The 13,507-nt window shown below is 48.4% G+C and overlaps 1 protein-coding gene across 3 annotated transcripts in view; it reads right to left on the bottom strand.

Annotated features, from left to right (window-relative positions):
* Positions 1–12,364: 12,364 nt before the first annotated feature.
* The window catches only part of CSNK1G2 (casein kinase 1 gamma 2), an 8,836-nt gene continuing 7,693 nt past the window's right edge, over positions 12,365–13,507 (bottom strand). For 2 of the 3 annotated variants that reach the window (XM_007460359.1, XM_007460361.1), the window contains 6 exons: positions 13,415–13,500; positions 13,257–13,341; positions 13,006–13,154; positions 12,785–12,844; positions 12,571–12,716; positions 12,365–12,419 (listed from right to left, as the gene is read on the bottom strand). In XM_007460359.1, the coding sequence (XP_007460421.1) occupies positions 12,365–12,419; positions 12,571–12,716; positions 12,785–12,844; positions 13,006–13,154; positions 13,257–13,341; positions 13,415–13,500 (581 nt within the window). Of the gene's footprint in view, positions 12,420–12,570; positions 12,717–12,760; positions 12,845–13,005; positions 13,155–13,256; positions 13,342–13,414; positions 13,501–13,507 lie in introns of all 3 variants that reach the window. The other variant, XM_007460360.1, reaches the window with a different exon arrangement.

The following is a 13,507-nucleotide window of genomic DNA, read 5'->3' as shown; positions in this document are numbered from 1 at the left end:
ATCGGAAGAATCAATATTGTTAAAATAACTATACTACCCAAGGCAATCTACAGATTCAATGCAATCTCTATCAAATTACCAATGGCATTTTTCACAGAACAAGAACAAAAAAATTTCAAATTCATATGGAAACACAATCCGAAATAGCCAGAACAATCTTGAGAAAGAAGAAAAGAGCTGAAGTCAGAACACACTCCATGACTTCAGACTGTATTACAAAGCTACAGTCATCAAAACAGTATGGTACTGGCACAAAAACTCACATATAGAGCACTGGAACAGCACAGAAAGCCCAGAAGTAAACCCACGCACTCACTGTCAGTCTACGAGACAAGGATATGCAGTGGAGAAAAGACAGTCTCTTCACTAAGTGGTGCTGGGAAGACTGGACAGCTAAATCTAAAAGAAATTAGAACATTCTCTAACATCATATACAAAATAAACTCAAAATGGATTAAACACCTAAATATAAGACCAGATACTATAAAACCCCTACAGGAAAACATACACAGAACACTCTTTGACATGAATCACAGCAGTATCTTTTTGGATCCACCTCCTAGAGTAATGGAAACAAAAGCAAAAATAAACAAATGGGAACTAATTAAACTTAAAAGCTTTAGCACAGCAAAAGAAACCATAAACAAAATGAAAGGACAACCTATGGACTGGGAGAAAATATTTGTAAACAATGTGACCTAGAAGTGATTAATTTCCAAAATACACAAACAGCTCATGCAGGCTCAACGTCAAAAAAAACAACCTGGGACTTCCCTGGTGGTCCAGTGGTTAAGACTCTGCACTCCCAAGGCAGAGGGTCTGAGTTCGATCCTTGGTCAGGGAACTAGATTCTGTATGCCACAACTATAGGATCCTGCATGCTGCAACTAAAAGAAAGATCCCGCACGCAGCAACAAAGATCCCACGTGCCACAACTAACACCTGGTGCAGCCAAATGAATAAATAAATATTAAAAAATAAACAAAACCCACAACCCAATCAAAAATTGGGCAGAAGATCTAAACAGCCATTTCTCCAAAGAAGATATACAGATGGCCAACAGGCACATGAAAAGATGCTCAACATCACCAAGTATTACAGAAATGCAAATCAAAACATTACAATGAGATACCACCTCACACCAGTCAGAATGGCCATCATCAAAAAGTCTACAAACAATAAATGCTAGAGAGGGTGTGGAGAAAAGGGAACCCTCCTGGCACTGTTGATGGGAATGTAAATTGGTACAGCCATTGTGGAGACCAGTATGGAGGTTCCTTAAAACACTAAAAATAGAACTACTGTATGATCCAGCAATCCCACTCCTGGGCATATATTTGGACAAAAGCATAATTCAAAAAAGGTACATGCAGGGACATTCCTGGTGGTCCAGTGGTTAAGACTTTGCCTTCCAGGGTACGGGTTCAATCCCTGGTTGGGGAGCTAGGATCCCACATGCCTCAGGCCAAAAAACCAAAACAAAACAGAAGGAATACTGTAACAAATTCAATAAAGACATTAAAAATGGTCCACGTCAAAAAAAAAAAAAAAAAAGGTACATGTAACCCCTATGCTCATAGCAGCACTATAATAGCAGCACTATAATAGTTGACAATAGCCAAGACATAGAAACAACCTAAATGTCCATTGACAGATGAATAAAGAAATGCTACATATATAAAATGGAATACTACTCAGCCATAAAAAAAGAATGAAATAATGCCATTTGCAGCAACATCGATGGACCTAGAGATTATCATACAAAGTAAATCAGAAAACAAATATATGATACCCACTATATGTGGAATCTAAAAAATAATACAAATGAACGTATGTACAAAACAGACTCACAGACATAGAAAACAAACTTAGAGTTACCAAAGGGGAAAGGTGGGGGTGGAGGGATAAATTGGGAGTATGGGATTAACATACACACAGTACTATGTCTAAAATAAACAACAAGGACTTACTTATAACAGAGGAAACTATATTCAATATCCTGTAATAACCTATAATGGAAAAGAATCTGAATAGGTAACGGGATCACTTCGCTGTATACCTGAAACTAACAGAACACGGTAAATCAACTATACTTCAAAAACAATAAAAGAAACTGGAGTTATCAGAGAATTCATATATATTCAAGACAGTAGAAAAACGGACAAAATAGATGTAATAACACTGATATAAACTGCAGCAATGTCTTTTTGGATTCACCTCCTAGAGTAATGAAAATAAAACCAAAAATAAACAAATGGGACCTAACTAAACTTAAAAGCTTTTAAACTGCAAAGGAAACCATAAACAAAACAAAAAGACAACCTAAGAAATGGGAAAAAAAATTTGCAAACGATGCGACCTACAAGGGATTAATCTCCAACATATTCAAACAGCTCATGCAGCTCAATATCAAAAAAACCAAAAAACCCAATCGAAAAATGGGCAGAAGATCTAAACAGGCATTTCTCCAGAGAAGACATACAGATGGTCAAAAAGCACATGAAAAGATGCTCAACGTCACTAACTGCTAGAGAAATGCAAATCAAAACTGTAATACGAGGGGCTTCCCTGGTGGCGCAGTGGTTGAGAGTCCGCCTGCCGATGCAGGGGACGCAGGTTCGTGCCCTGGTCCGGGAAGATCCCACATGCCGTGGAGCGGCTGGGCCTGTGAGCCATGGCCGCTGAGCCTGCGCTTCCCGAGCCTGTGCTCCGCAACAGCAGAGGCCACAACAGTGAGAGGCCCGCGTACAGCTAAAAAACAAAAACAAAAACAAAAAAACTATAATACGAGGTATTACCTCACATCAGTCAGAACAGCCATCATCAAAAAGTCTACAAACAGGGACTTCCCTGGTGGCGCAGTGGTTAAGAATCCGCCTGCCAATGCAGGGCACACGGGTTTGAACCCTGGTCCGGGAAGATCCCACACGCCGCGGAGCAACGAAGCCCATGCGCCACAACTACTGAGCCTGCACTCTACAGCCCGCAAGCCACAACTACTGAACCTGCGCTCTAGGGCCCACGAGCCACAACTACTGAGCCCACATGGCACGACTAGTGAAGCCTGCACGCCTAGAGCCCATGCTCCGCGACGAGAAGCCACTGCAGTAAGAAGCCTGCACACCGCACCAAAGAGTAGCCCCCGCTCACCATAACTAGAGAAAAAGCCCACACACAGCAATGAAGACCCAATGCAGCCAAAAATAAAATTAATTAATTTTTAAAAAGTCTACAAACGATAAATGCTGGGGAGGGTGTGGAGAAAAGGGAACCTTCCTACACTGTTAGTGGGAATGAAAATTGGTGCAGCCACTATGGACAACAGTATGGAGGTTCCTTAAAAAACTAAAGAGAGAGCTACCATGTGATCCAGCAATCCCACACCTGGCCATATATCCAGAGAAAACCATAATTCAAAAAGATACATGCACCCCAATGTTCATAGCAGCACTATTCACAATAGGTAAGACACAGAAGCAACCTAAATGTCCACTGACAGATGAATATATAAGAAGATGCAGTACATACATACAATGGAATACTACTCAGCCATAAAAAATGAAATAATGCCATCTGCAGCAACGTGGATGGACCGAGAGATTCTCATACTAAGTGAAGTCAGACAGAAAAGACTAATATCATGTGATATCACATATATGTGGAATCTAAAAAATGATACAAATGAACTTATTTACAAAACAGAAACAGACTCACAGACTTAGAAAACAAACTTATGGTTACCAAAGGGGAAAGGTGGGGGGAGGGATAAATTGGGAGGTTGGGATTAACATATACACACTACTAGACATAAAATAGATAAGCAACAAGGACCTACTGTATAGCACAAGGAACTCTACTCAATAGTCTGTAATAACTGAAGTGGGAAAAGAATAGATAAGATGTATGTATAACTGAGTCACTTTGCTGTGCACCTGAAACACAACACTGTAAATTAACTATACTCCAATGTAAAAAAAATTAAAATAAATGAATAAATAAGAAAAAAAAACACAATTCAACAGAGTTGGAACATATCTATATTTGACAGTCTAGCACTGAAAAATACAATATCTGTAATGAAAATATTGGCAGCTAGGAGCAACAGTAGACTGGACACAACAGAAGACAGGGCAATAAGAAATGTCTAAGGCGAAGTAAAAAGTAATAAGAATGGGAAAATGAAACAGACCATAAGGGATGTGGGACACAGTCAAAGGGCCTGACATCTATCTGTCAGTGGAGTCCCAGAGGAGGGAAAGTGGAAGAATGAATTAGACTCCATGCAACGAAGACCCAATGCAGCCAAAAATAAATAAAATATTTTAGAAAATCATAATTTTTTAAAAAAGACTCCACACTCCCAATGCAGTGGGCCCTTGTTCACTCCCTGGTCAGGGAACTAGATCCTGCATGCCACAACTGAAGATCCCATGTGCTGCAACTAAGACCCGGTGCAGCCAAATAAATAAATAAATAATTTTTAAAATATATTAAAAAAAAGAACTGACAAGACAAAACTGAAAAATTGGCAAATCTATATTCATAGCTGGAGATGGACACCGTCGCACGGCTCTCTATAAATGACAGAAGAAATCGGGAAGGATCACTAAGATCGGAACAACATGAACAGCAGACTTGCCTAGTGGACACACACAGAACACTGCTCCCAGCAACTGCACAACACAGGTTTTTATCAAGTGCACAGGAAATGACCACAATAGGTAATATTATGTACCGTAATGCAGGTTTAAGAATAATTTATCTCCTGCAGAGCATGTTCTCTGGCTAAAGTGGAATCAAACTAGAATCAATCACAGGATAACAACAAGAAACCCCCAAATGTTTGGTAATTAACTCCTTGCCATAAACATAGGCTAAAATAGAAACCATATGGAAATTAAGAACTACTTTGAACTGAATGATGGTGATTATAATACACCAAAATTTGAAGATCCTGCTAAAGCAGAATTGAGGGGAACACTTATACTTTATGCATAGGTTGGAAAAGAAAAAAGGTTTACTTTACTTATTATCATTAATTTTTTGGCTGCACCACACAGCTTGCAGGATCTTAGTTCCCTGACCAGGGATTTAACCCGGGCCCCGCAGTGAAAGTGCCAAGTCCTAACCACTGCACCGCCAGGGTATTCCCAACAAGAGAGGTTTAAAATCCATGGTCTCAGGTTTCATCTCGACACTAGAGAATTAACAGCAAGTTCAACCCAAAACAGGAGAAATAACAAAATAATGAGGCCAAACCTGAAGCAGAAAACACGAAAAACATGGAACACAAACAAACCTTTGGCCCTTTGATAAAACAATAGCAAATGTTTCTGTTTGTTTGTTTTTAAAGAGAAAACACATGACGAACACCAAACGTGAGAAGCGGGGGCTTCCCTGGTGGCGCAGTGGTTGAGAGTCCTCCTGCCGATGCAGGGGACACGGGTTCGAGCCCCGGTCCGGGAAGATCCCACATGCCGCGGAGCGGCTGGGCCCGCGAGCCATGGCCTCTGAGCCTGCGCCTCCGGAGCCTGTGCTCCACAATGGGAGAGGCCACAGCAGTGAGAGGCCCGCGTACAGCAAAAAAAAAAAAAAACCCCCCCTGCCACTGCAGGGGACACGGGTTCGAGCCCTGGTCCGGGAAGATCCCACATGCTGTGGAGCAACTAAGCCCGTGCACCACAACTACTGAGCCCTCGTGCCTCAACTACTGAAGCCTGCGTGCCCTAGAGCCCGTGCTCCACAACGAGAAGCCACCGCAATGAGAAGCCCACATACTGCAATGAAGAGCGGCCCCCGCTCGCTGCAACTAAAGCAAGCCCGCACGCAGCAACAAAGACCTAATGCAGCCAAAAATAAATAAATAAATAGTAAATAAATAAATAAAGTTCCCTTTATTAAAAAAAAAGAGAGAAGGGGGACACCACTACAGATCCTACAGACATGAAAGAGATAATAAAAGGGGTTCAATTTCTGGTTAGGATATACACTGTTGTGGCAGACCATAACTTTAGGTGGTTAAAAATAAAACAAGAAAAAGAACAGATTCACTACTAGAAATCATATATAGATACAGCCGCTATGGAAAACAGCATGACAGTTACTCAAACAATTCAAAATAGAATTCCCATATGATTCAGCAGTCCCACTTCTGGGTATATATCCAAAGGAAATGAAATCAGGTATCTTGAAGAGATATATGCACCCGCCATGTTCACTGCAGCATTATTCACAATAGCCAAGACATAGAAACAACCTAAGTGTCCCTTGATGGATGAATAGAAAATATGATATATACTTTTTTTTCTAGTATATTATAATCACAATATCATTCACTTCAGGATCGTTCCTAATCTGCATACAGTATAAATACATATATATCCATTTATATACATGTATATGTATAGATACATATATCGCAAATCAAAACTACAATGAGGAATCACCTCACACCAGTCAGAATGGCCATCATTAAAAAGTCTACAAATAATAAATGCTGGAGAGGGTGTGGAGAAAAGGGAACCCTCCTACACTGTTAGTGGGAATGTAAATTGGTGCAGCCACTATGGAGTACAGTATGGAGGTTCCTCAGAAAACTAAAAATAGAACTACCATATGACCCAGCAATCCCACTACTAGGCATATATCCAGACAAAACTCTAATCTGAAAAGATACATGCACCCCAGTATTCATAGCAGCACTGTTTACAATAGCCAAGACACGGAAGCAACCTAAATGTCCATCGACAGAGGAATGGATAAAGAAGATGTGGTACACACATACATGGAATACTACTCAGCCATAAAAATGAAATAATGCCATTTGCTGCAACATGGATGGACCTAGAGATCATCATACTAAATAAGTCAGACAAAGACAAATACCATACGATATCACTTATATGTGGAATATAAAAAATAATACAAATGAACATATTTACAAAACAGAAACAGACTCACAGACAGAAAACAAACTTACAGTTACCAAAGAGGATGGGAGGAAGGGATAAATTAGGGGTTTGAGATGAACAGAAACACACTGCTATACATATACTAAGCAACAAGAACCTACTGTACAGCCCTGAGACTATATTCAATACCTTGTAACAAGCTATAATGGAAAACAATCTGAAAAAGAACACACACACACACATATATATATGTACACACATATATATAAAATTTGATCACTTTGCTATATACCCGAAACTAACACAACATTGTAAATCAACTATACTTTAAAATAACAAACAAAAACACCCATCAGAGTCAAATAACTTCAAAATATAAAGAGCAGGGCTTCCCTGGTGGCACCGTGGTTAAGAATCCGCCTGCCAATGCAGGGGACACGGGTTCAAGCCCTGGTCCGGGAAGATCCCACATGACGCGGAGCAACTGAGCCCGCGAGCCACAACTACTGAGCCCACACACCACAACTACTGAAACCCGTGCACCTAGAGCCCGTGCTCCACAACAAGAGAAGCCACTGCAACGAGAAGCCCGCACACCGCAACAGAGTAGCCCCCGCTCACCGCAAGTAGAGAAAGCCCGTGCACCGCAACAAACACCCAACGCAGCCAAAAATAAATTTTAAAAAAAAGCAGCCAGACAAAAATGACACATTCCTTTGAAGGGGTTAACAGGGCCAGCTCACCTCTCGTCAGGAACAACGGAATAGCATCTCTAAAATGCTGAGGCAAGAAAGTCAAACCCAAACCACCTGCCAACGCAGAATCCCATTCCCACTGAAAATACCTTCTGCTAATGTAGGCGAAATAAAGATATTTTTAGGCCACTAAAAGCTGGGAGAATTTGTTGCCAGTAAACCCGCACCACAAGACGTATTAAAGGGAGCTCTTCAGGCTGAAAGGAAGGGATCTCAGATGGAACCTCTGGTGGGTCAGCAGATGAAACAAAGAGCAGTGGGAAGCGTGACCACGTGGGTGAACATACAAAACTCTTTTTTTTTTTTTTTTTTTTGTGGTACATGGGCCTCTCACTGTTGTGGCCTCTCCCATTGCAGAGCACAGGCTCCAGACGCGCAGGCCCAGCGACCATGGCTCACAGGCCCAGCCGCTCCGCAGCATGTGGGATCCTCCCAGGCCGGGGCACGAACCCGCGTCCCCTGCATCGGCAGGTGGACTCTCAACCACTGCGCCACCAGGGAAGCCCACAAAACTCTTTTTAAAAATGTATTTGAGGGGCTTCCCTGGTGGCGCAGTGGTTAAGAATCCACCTGCCAATGCAGGGGACACGGGTTCGAACCCTGGTTGGGGAAGACCCCACATGCCGCGGAGCAACTAAGCCCGTGTGCCACAGCTACTGAGCCTGTGCTCTAGAGCCTGCGAGCCGAAACTACTGAGCCCACGCGCCACAACTACTGAAGCCCATGAGCCTAGAGCCCGTACTCCACAACAAGAGGAGCCACATCAATGAGAAGCCCGCACACCGCAACGAAGAGTAGCCCCCGCTCATGACAACTAGAGAAAGCCCACGTGCAGCAACGAAGACCCAATGCAGCCAAAAACCAATAAACTAGTGGTTAAGCACCCGCCTGCCAACGCAGGGGACACGGGTTCGAGCCCTGGTCCGGGAAGATCCCACGTGCCACGGAGCAACTAAGCCCGTGCGCCACAACTACTGAGCCTGCGCTCTAGGGCTCGCGAGCCACAACTAGAGAAAGCCCGCGCACAGCAACGAAGACCCAACACAGCCAAAAATAAAATAAATTTATTTTAAAAATGTATTTGAAAGACTTGACCGTATATAATGACAGGGAATTGCGGGCTTATAACATATGTCAGAAGTAAAATAAATGGTAAAAATAGCACAAGTGGGGGTAAGTGGGAATAGGCCGACATCACACAGGTACCCCTCTCTTCTGCGTTCCTTCCCTGTTTATAACGAAAACCGCCACATGAGCTGACCCCTCTGGTTCCGGCACCGCCAGAGGGCTGGCCTGGCCTCCTCTCCGCCTGCTCTCCCAGCTGCGCCATTTCCACTTCCCCACAACACAGAGGTGGCCTCTACCCCTCCATCCCAAGCTGGGCAGGCAGCACTGGCCTTTCGAGGCCTCGGTGCTGGAGGGACACCCTGGCAGCAGGTGGGAGCCTCAGCTCAGGCTCGTTCCACCAGCTTCTGAAAAGGCTGAGCTGCCGCGTTCTCGGGCCTCAGTGCATGATTCTACCTCTCTGCCTGCAGGCCCCAATCATGGCCGTCCCCATGCACATCCTCGTAAGGTCGTCCCACGTCCGTGCGAGGATGTGCCTTGTGGGCGACTGTCTCTGATTCACGGTGGGGATTCCAGGCTCTACCTGGAAAGTTCCCTTCAGCAGCAGCTTTATTTTTTATTTTTTGGCTGCGCTGTGTGGCTGGCGGGATCTCGGTTCCCCAACCAGGGACTGAACTCTGGCCACAGAAGTGAAAGCACGGAGTCCTAACCAAGAGGCCACCAGGGAACTCCCAGCAACAGCTTTAAATACCCGCTCTCATATCCTTCAGACTGAGAACGACACTCACTCGGCCACCATCTCCCGCGTCAGCAACTGCGTCAACTCTTCACCGTCTTGTTCTGCTCCCCAGGCCTTTTCTCAGATCTCCCCTGGAGCCTCGGGCACCTTACAGTTTATCCTTCGTTTCTAAAATCATTTGTTCTTTCATTTCCTTCCAGAATTGGATCACCATTTCCAAGTCTGGTTTTTGTCCGCGTCCGTCCCTTGTTGTTTTTTTTTTTTTTTTTTAATAAATTTATTTATTTATTTTTGGCTGTGTTGGGTCTTCGTTTCTGTGCGAGGGCTTTCTCTAGTTGTGGCAAGTGGGGGCCACTCTTCATCGCGGTGCGCGGGACTCTCACTGTCGCGGCCTCTCTTGTTGCAGAGCACAGGCTCCAGACGCGCAGGCTCAGTAGTTGTGGCTCACGGGCCCAGTTGCTCCGCGGCATGTGGGATCTTCCCAGACCAGGGCTCGAACCCGTGTCCCCTGCATTGGCAGGCAGATTCTCAACCACTGCGCCACCAGGGAAGCCCCCCCGTCCCTTGTTTTTGAATTTCTGATCCAAGATGGTTTCATATCTTCTGACGCTGTTGGAACAGTCTTGCCCTTCCCTGACCTCATGCGCTCTCCGGGGGACGCTGGGGTTCCTGGCTGGGGCAAGGGACATGTTCAGGTTGTGCTGTGAACCTCTGCCTTTTGGCTTCTGCCCACCTCGCTGGCTGCCCCCTGCCGATGCTCCCACACAGCCCAGCAGAGAGAAAGGGGTGGGAGGGAGGTCAGGCTCCCACGGGGAACTTGGCGGTGTCACTTACTTTGTAAGTGTGGGCAGGATGTTACACACAGCAGGCATTCCTCCCAGTGGTTCTGTGTTGTTTGGGACAGACGGTGGGCTACCATCGTTTTCAACTACCTGGAATCCTTGTGAAACTGTTTCAAGAACTGCTGCTGTTGTGCTTTCTTAGCTGATGCTGCCGTAACAGAACAACACAGGCTGAAACCACAGATGGTATTTCTCACTGTCCTGGAGTCCGAGATCGGTGTGGCCGGTTCCTGGTGAGGGCCCGCATCCCGGCCTGCAGACAGCCACCTTCCCGCTGCATCCTCACCCAGCACAGAGAGCTCTGGTCTCTCTTCCTCTCCTTACAAGGACCCTAGTCCCATCATGAAGGCCCCATGCCTCCTAACGCTGTCCCCCACTGCGGGTCTAGCAGCACCATCTGAATGTTGGGGGACATAAACAATCAGTCCATAGCCACCAAAGTCATTTTTCCTCAGCTGTGTCCACAGTGACTGTGATGCTGTCACAGGGCTTCCTACTTTGTGCTGTCGGGTTCACTCAAGACCTAACCATTCACATACAGCTGGTACCTTTTTGCTCCTGGAAGGGAAGCCTTAGGGTTAGGGTTTCAGATGCACTTGTGCAGACAACGGCAAGGAGCCTGTCCTTCAGCTCCCGTGTTTGCTGTTCTCACTGTGATTTACTTCAATGGCTCTTTTTTCCACCAGCCCCAAGTAGACCAAACGTGGTTTTTTTTTTTTTGGCTGCGTTGGGTCTTCGTTGTGGTGCGTGGGCTTCTCACTGCCGTGGCTTCTCTTGTTGCAGGGCACAGGCTCCAGACGCAAAGGCTCAGTAGCTGTGGCACGTGGGCTCAGTAGCTGTGGCTCGCGGGCTCTAGAGCGCAGGCTCAGTAGCTGTGGCACCTGGGATTAGTTGCTCCACGGCATGTGGGATCTTCCGGGACCAGGGCTCGAACCTGTGTCCCCCTGCACTGGCAAGTGGATGCTTAACCACTGCGCCACCAGGGAAGTCCTAAACCTGGTTCTTACATCCACTTCAGTTCCGTTACCTTGTTTCCGACTGTTCATTTCTCCTGAGCAAGGGGACTGCCACTCCCCGGCTCCTTCCCCAAGTTGTTCTGCCTCCTAGCCTGTCCCTTCACAGGGACTTGGCTATCTGAGCTGCTGCTTGCGTCAGCCAAGTCCCTTGGAAAGACTGGACACCACGCTCAGAATTGGTTTCATTTTCCTTTATTTTTTTAAAAAAGCCCCTAAGTTCTATGGCTTCCAGGAAGCATCAGAGAAACAGAAGTGCCATTTCTGTACACTTTTTGTAAAGCAAGACCTAGACGCACACGCGGGGTGCCCCCAGTTGCTCTGCCCTCAGCACGCGGGCCCCAGGGGACCACGGGGGCCGCACCGACAGGCTGCCGGCTCCACACACACCTGCGGGGCTCGGATGGGCTTTAAGGCGCTTGTCTCCATGGCTCGGCCGGCAGCGCAGAGCGACACAAAGAGCCTGCGGGCACGCGCCACCCATGGGCCACGTGGTGGCCACCCCGAGTTCCAGGCCGGCGGCTCCACGAGCAGGTGTGCAGGACCCCTGCGGGCTGTGCCCAGCAGCCCAGGCTTTGGTGCAGCATTTTAGTTGGGGGCTGCTCTCATCCCGCCTTCCCCTTGGATCTGGGGAGGCCCAGGGCGGGCTCACCCCTGGCAGCAACGCCCCGCAGCGCCCCCTCGAGAAAACGGCCTTTGGATCGAGGGAGACAAGCTGCACTTTATGACACTAACGGGTGAGCGGCGGGCTGGACGGAGGCGGCCGCGCTACTTACTCAGCAGACGCGTGGGGGCACAAGGCAGGGCGGCCGCTGTGGTTTTCTCTCTTCCTTGTTTTAAATAGTTAATGCTCTCGGAGGGGAGGACTAGACACAGGTGTAGAAATCTCGGCCAAAGTCTTACGTGAAGGAAGTGACCCCACGTGGGGGCCGGCAGCTCTGCCAGGCCTGCAGTCTGCATCCAGCGGTGGCCACGCGGCTGTGGAAAAGCGGGCCCCGAGGGGCTGCAGCGGGAGGCTTCAGAGGCCACCGCCCCGAGGTCACTTGTGTCGCTGCAGAGATTTTCTCTTCCTCCTCTTGAAGAAACAGCAGCACCTGGAAGGGGTGGGCACAGGCTAGGAGGCAGCACAGGCTGCGAAAGGCGGTGCAGGCCGGAGAAGAGGGGGGTGGGGGGTGGGCACGAGGGGGTGGGCACGAGGGGGTGGGCCCCGGGAGTCCCAGCCCCCGGCAACCGCGGGGGCCTTACTTGGTGTCGTCGGCCACCTCCACCTCTGCGGGGGCCGTGATGGGGGCGTTGGAGTGGCCAGCGGTGGGGTCGTCGGCATTCAGCTCCCCGTTGGTGGAGTTCAGTGCCTGCGGGTCAAGATGGGCAGGGGAGCCCTGTAGGCCCTGCTCTCCCCCCCCCACGCTGCTGGGGTCCTCGGCCGGCCCCTCACCTGGTTTTTGCTGTATAGCAGGGCTTTTTCCCGAACCTGAGGCTGCGAGGGCAGGTCGGTGTGGACCGTGCCGATGGGCGTGGGCTGCAAGGGGGCAGGATGCGGCTGAGGCCCGGCAGCCACCCCCCGCCCCACGTCACGTGCCAGCCACCCCCGCCCCCGAGCACAGGGGCTTCAGTGTCCTTGCCAGCTGCCCCCACGCGCCAGGGGCCCCTCCAGCACCAGCCTGCCCTCCGCCCACGTACCAGGGGCTTCCCAGCCCAGTCGTACTCGTAGTCGAACACGAAGCCGCTGCGGTCAAAGAGGTCGGTGAAGAGCTTGCGCAGGTAGTCGTAGTCCGGCTTCTCGAAGAAGTCCAGGCGCCGCACGTAGCGCAGGTACGTGGCCATCTCCTCTGCGGACAGCAACAGGGCTGGGGGGCATGGAGGAGCGGGGCGGCGGCACTGGGCAGGCGGTCCGTGGGGAGTGCGGGGGACGGGGGGGGGCAGACCCTCACCTGGGAAGCTCTCACAGAGCACCTCGATGGGCGTGGCCCGCTTAGTGTCCCCGATCTTCTGGTAGCGCTCCTTGAGCGTGTCGGCCTGCAGGGAGAGCGCGGTCGGCACCAAGGCGCTGCCCGCGGGAGACCCCCATCCCCGCCCCCGGCGCACCCACCTTGAGCCCCTGCCAGGGCAGGCTGCCGCGCAGGAAATACATGAACATGTGGCCCAGCGCCTCCAGGTCATCACGGCGGCTCTGCTCTGCGGG

This window comes from Lipotes vexillifer, unplaced genomic scaffold, assembly GCF_000442215.2.
Source record: "Lipotes vexillifer unplaced genomic scaffold, Lipotes_vexillifer_v1.1 scaffold225, whole genome shotgun sequence".
NCBI classification, from domain to species: Eukaryota; Metazoa; Chordata; class Mammalia; order Artiodactyla; family Lipotidae; genus Lipotes; species Lipotes vexillifer.
Note: the sequence above shows the minus strand (reverse complement) of the source record. Positions and strands in the feature narration are given on the sequence as shown.